We start from the raw sequence: 5,974 nt of genomic DNA, 5'->3' as shown, positions 1-5,974 counted from the left end.
AATATTATAGTGACAGACCAGTGATTCCAAAATATATGTCGATTATGTAAGAGCCTCTTGTAAAAAGACAGCATGAAGCGTGTTGTAGAGTAGTCAAAAAATCTTATATGCTGAACGCAATATTTCCTAACTGCAATGATTTGCCTTGTCTGTTTTATACCTCTAATTAGGAAAGTATACGGTATTATATGGTTAAATTTCCTAAAAAAAATATATAAAAACATGTATTGCCTAAATAATTGAAAACTAATTAAATTATGTATAGTTTAATAATATGCTCGATGATTACAAATAATTTCTTACTAAAATTGTAATTGATAAGAATGAACAGCTTTTAGTATAAATAAATGTTCTTAAATAAGTAAACTAAGTTCACCAAAAAGTGAAGAGAGTTTTTGAAGATTAAATTTGTAATCTTCAAAAAGTGTTCTGTCATGACAAACAGAGAACACGTGTTGCGCAGAGTGCCTCAATCTGACATCAGCTGACTGCCACTTACTTCCTCCACTTTCCACTTCATAGACTAAAACTTGCAGTATCACCACTCGTATGATACGACCTCGCTCACATCTACAGACTGACGCTCAATTTAAACCACTCACTCCCACAGGTCAGTGAGTACTACTCTCTTCATTGTGATCATGTTAGTAGTTTTAGTGTTGAGCTGTTGTGTCAAGTTCCATTTCTAAATTATTATTATTTATGAAATATAATAAAATACTTGGGTAAACCTTTTGTCTGCAACCGAGAAAGATGACGACAGTTAAAGGTACCGTAATTAATTAATATTATGAGATACGTAACATGAATTAGTTAAATGTCATTTAGTTTAAACATCAAATACACCTTTTAAAACACGGATTTGTTCAGTTAACCTTACAAATATATACATTACAAATAATTGTTGCTGTATCAAAGTGGTGTTTAAAAAAATATCAGGTGGTTGTTTATAAATACGTAAAATTAACAGTGATAATGACATTATTACTGGAAACAGTAGTTTTTGTAAAAATAGTTGCGTTCTCAACAATGACCATTATAGCAGGAATTCATATGAGCATGAAAGCATTAGGTTTGCAGAAGCAACGCAACTAAAATACAAAAACAGTAATCACGTATCATATTTAAGAAACTTTATTCACGTGGGGTACTAAGCAGAACTGTTCTGTCAATTTCCTAGAAAATTAAGAATCAATTTGTTTTCAATTTAAGTATTGTTCACACAAATTTTCCAATATATATATATAAACTATGAAACACGTTTTAAAGAAATTGTTAAAATTCAGGCGCATTTTGGTTTATAACTTGTGGTTTCAACGGTTTCATCTTGTGGTAGCCGTTCATTCTATTCGGTTGGAAAAGACAAACCATCTCTGGTAATAGTCATCATAGAGTGGAAAATCATTTTACAATTCGTATTCATTTTCAACAATATTTGTTCTCGGCTTAGATCTCTATTATAGGAAACTGGCGCATAAGTTTTCGATATAGACCGAATTAGTCAATAAATTACTTTTTATTATAAATTTCAATCACAAGCCACCAATTAACGATAGAATGTTATGCTGTATTGATAAAAATAGTTACAGAGGTTGGATATTGACGATTGTATCTAATAATATGCACAACAAAGTTTGTCACTAATTAAAAAATAATATAGCTTAAAGCACAAATCTAATCGAAAAAAACACTGTAAAATTTCCTACAAAAAGAGCTGGTCACATCTCCAACGCTTAAGCCAAAAAACGCATTCAATGTCAAAAATTTGTTTGAATTCCGAAAATAAGAAAACGCTAAGGTCTACTTTTTACTTACTGTAAACCCTATCACCGACTTCAACCACATAATTCCTACTATCCCCGAATTTATTAACACTCACATTCCGTCGAGCCAAAGACGAGAAACTGATACATAACCATTTATTTTCCAAACTTTGAATGACTGCTATCTTGTAACCTTACGGTAATACAAAAAGTTATATATAATTAAGCAGCATATGTAAAAGATGTGTCAGTTTGGATCCACGGTGGAAATTAGTTGAGTCACAAATTGTGTTTGAATTTGAATGGCCGCCATCTTGAAGAGTTTTATTAATTAAGACAGTCTAATGAACCCTCTAAGCTATGTACAAATAGTGTCTATATATCAAGTTTTGTCTGAATCTATTAAGAAATACATTAGTTATCGTGTTCACAGTTATTCCCGCAATGTTATAGACTAGATAAAACGTTGTACGCCCGCTATCTGGAAACCATACGTGATATCAAAAACATATTAGATCAAACTTTATTGTAAATGAGCTGAGAATTCTAAAATACTTTTCTTTTGCATTATAATGCACAATAACTTATTTGTAACAATTTTCCAAACTTCGAATTAACACTACCTTGATACCTTAAGTGCTGTAGGAAAAATATAAATTATAAATGTAGGTTATAATTACGTACTATATGTAAAAATTAAAAGTAAAGAAAATATGTCTTATTTTACTAGGCGAAGTTAGGGCTGCGGACCCTTCTAACATCTACCTAAAAATGTCTCTGTTTGAGACTATTGTAAATAAGTTGAGTAAATATTCTTTTCTCGAATGTGAATGGACGCCATCTTGAAACATGTTTTATTGGTTAAGACGGAATAATGTCCATACAAGCTATGTGGAAGTACTGCTTTTGTACCATAATAAGTTTCGATGTTTTTAAAAATACGTTAGTTATTGTGTTTATTACCAGCTCGTGTTATACGATGACATACATACAAAACACACACAAACACACACACGTATACATTTTTGGATGCATGGTGGTTTTGTATTCTGGAGGTCATTATAAGAAAAAATAAAAAATCTCTCGGAAATTCCGTCATGAGGGGGATTAAAATAGCTAGATTTCTAGATAGCTAGAGACCTGTTTGTTATACTGTTTGTAAAGCCATAACAAACGCATTAATAAGTTAATAGTGTCTCAAATATTTTTGCTCATATATATAAAGGTTTATATTTTGTCAAAAGAAAGAAGGAATAAGCATATCCTTTACCGCTACTTTGAAGTCGTTAAAATTGTGCACTATCTAGCGACAACCGAGGTAAACAGCAATTATAAATATACTACGGAAATTAATTAATTTATGTAAATTGAGTAAACTCTGACAGTAATAAGAAACGCTCGACAATTACTCTAAAATTAAAATGTTTAAAATTCAAATATTTAGTATAGTAGCACTATTTATGCTTTAAAGAACAGAGTTTACAACAAAGCATATCTGTTTCAGGAAACATGACAGCAGAGAGCTTTCCTGAGTGGTTAACTGGCGATTTCCTTCAATCCTGCCTCGAGTCCGACAAAGAGAACTTTGGTGGGATTACTGTCACAAGTCACGAGCTCGAGTGTGCCGTCGCCCCTGGGAACAACTACGGGAGTAATATAATCAGGGCTAATATCCGGTATAAGAAACCCAATGAGCAAACTACTGAACATTCAATATCTTTAATCTTAAAAGCACCTCTGTCTGGAGATTTGGTTGTAGTGCAAAAGATGGGAGATGTCTTGCACCAACTGTATCGCAATGAGATAAAGTACTATTGTGAGTTTATCTCTGAAACTTACAAGCTTCTTAAACATGACGTAGTCCCTAAACATTACAAATCTCCAAATTCATTATGTTTGGTAGTGGAAGATCTTAGTGTATCGGGGTTTAAAATGGTTGATCGTCGCAAACTGCTTGATTTCGACCACTGCAAACTTTTCACAGAGGCTTCAGCTAAGCTTCACGCTCTTGGAATTGCTGTGCACAGAATTAATCCTGAATTGATTGAAAGTTTTGGTACGGAGAGTGTAGTAGTAAATGAAACATTAAAAATGTCTATGCCTAATTCTCTTGTTTGTATGGCTGCTTATTTGGAAGATAAACCGGACTACAAAAAACAGTATCAAGTCATCAGAGAAGCCAGCGAGAATGATGTATTTTGGACTATTTATAAGAATATGTTGGACGATTGCAAATCGAAAGCTCTTAGAACTATAACACAGGATGATCCTTGGTGCACGAACATGATGTTTAGATATGACGACTCGGGAAGAGCTGCTGGAATAAAAATCCTGGATTTCCAGTGCATCAAACTGAACTACCCACTACTCGAGTTTGTTATGTTCTTGGTATCAGCAGCCAACATGGAAGTACGTGAACATAGGTTAAACGACCTGTACAAAATCTACTGTGACTCACTGAATGGCAATCTCGCAGAACTAGGATGTCCTGAAAAGTTGTCTATAGAAGAGTTGGAAACAGAAATCGCTCATCTCAGTCCAATAACGCTCCTTTGGGTTTGCGGTTTGCCAATAACTTTAACTGAGTCTGCTGCGGAGATGGAAGAATATATAAGCGTCAGATTCTCATTTGAATCAGTCAAGGATAGCCGCTTCTACAAAACTACTTACACTGGCCTTTATTTTGACATGTATTATCCACAGATTCTTGATGTGTACGACAAGCTAGGTGTTTACGATTATATATCGGAAAAAGTTAGGGAGATAAAATCTAAAGTGTAACATACTTTTCTAGGTTACTTTGCTTTATTTGTATTTTAAATATCTATTGGCCTCTCGTAAATTGTAATGTACTTCTACAAATCTATACACACACATATCTATACGTGTTCTTCTTTTGTATGCTCTTTCTTTTAATTTACAGAAATATAGTGTTAGCAAATGCCTTATAATTTTTGTTAAATATTATGAAGTAAATATATAAAAATAAAAGCATTTTTTATACTCCTGTTTTAAAAACTATTCATATTAATGTTCCCTGCGTAGGAGAATTATTGTCATATCCCAGTAAACTAATTGATTTATGCAGTGAAAATATCCAAATGTTGAGCTGAGCGCACTTAGTAGACCTGACCATAACAAGTCAACTGATTGAATTTTTACGAGATTGAAGAAGCAGGTATTTCGATATTAAACATATGAATAAATTATTTTAAAAAACATGTCATAATACACTCTTTTATCACACTTTTACTTTACATAATAAGTAATTGGTTATTAATTTGTTTATGATTCAAAATTGAGTACAATATTTCTGATTTGGAATGGGTCCCAAGTATAGATAAAGCAAGATAAACCTTTCAACCTTCTAGCAGACAATTATTTTTGCTTTTTATGATATGGTTAGAAATATCATAAAACTTATCTGCATGACATATTTTTACATTTAATTTTGAATTCGTGTCAAAACGTGCTTAAAGCCAAGGACACAATAGAGTTCCTAAACTAGGACTTAATCTCTAACATATCTACAATTTTAAAGTTAAGACAAAGCCATTTTTTGTATGTAAATCCAAACGCCAATATAGATTTGATAAATATTAAAAAGTACAAACATTTGCCTCCAGAGCTCCGCACTAGTTATCTATTTAAAACCCGTGGGTTTACTTATAAATTGACTAATCGTTTTATATTTAAGATTTTTTAAATTTAATTATGACCATATTTGGTAGGAAAAGGCATTCAATGCGTTTAAGGTTACGATAGTAGGCAATAGTGTTTCTAAATTGGTCTGATGTTCTCTTTATGTGTAAGTTGAAAAGTAACAATATTAAATCATATGTTTTGTTACTATTTACTATACTGCTAAAGTACGCTACACCTTGTGTTGCGTAACAGGGATCACTGAGGTTGCATGTAACATTACTAGTCCAAAGTTTATTTTATTTGGTTAAGATTGAACTTAGTTTGATTTAAAATGTATTTATCCTGCAAGTTTCTCTTTTCCATTATAATTACTTATAAGAACAGTGTAAAACGTTTGCTAACGTTCAGCCAAAACACATGGGTCACTATGCAGCCATATGTAGAATGAATCTTCCGCCAAAACTTCAAGACAATGGATTAATTCGTCCTCAGAATATCTGCACACAGATAGAAATGAAATTATGCTGCTCTATGGAGTAAGCATAGTACTACTTAATTTAAACAAA

The 5,974-nt window shown here is 32.3% G+C and overlaps 1 protein-coding gene across 2 annotated transcripts; it reads left to right on the top strand.

The window, feature by feature from the left end:
* Nucleotides 1-482: 482 nt before the first annotated feature.
* LOC124357133 lies at nt 483-4,974 on the top strand. Of its 2 annotated transcripts, none has more exons than XM_046808614.1 (2): nt 483-610; nt 3,268-4,974. In XM_046808614.1, the coding sequence occupies exons 1-2, from the start codon at nt 550-552 to the stop codon at nt 4,542-4,544; spliced, it is 1,338 nt and encodes a 445-aa protein (XP_046664570.1). In that variant the 5' UTR covers nt 483-549; the 3' UTR covers nt 4,545-4,974. The 2 variants fall into 2 exon arrangements, with proteins under 2 accessions (XP_046664570.1, XP_046664571.1); XM_046808615.1 differs by lacking the exon at nt 483-610 and adding an exon at nt 617-769.
* The last annotated feature ends 1,000 nt before the right edge of the window (nt 4,975-5,974 follow it).

This window comes from Homalodisca vitripennis, chromosome 3 (genome assembly GCF_021130785.1).
Source record: "Homalodisca vitripennis isolate AUS2020 chromosome 3, UT_GWSS_2.1, whole genome shotgun sequence".
NCBI classification, from domain to species: Eukaryota; Metazoa; Arthropoda; class Insecta; order Hemiptera; family Cicadellidae; genus Homalodisca; species Homalodisca vitripennis.
This window is presented reverse-complemented; position numbering and strand designations above follow the sequence as displayed.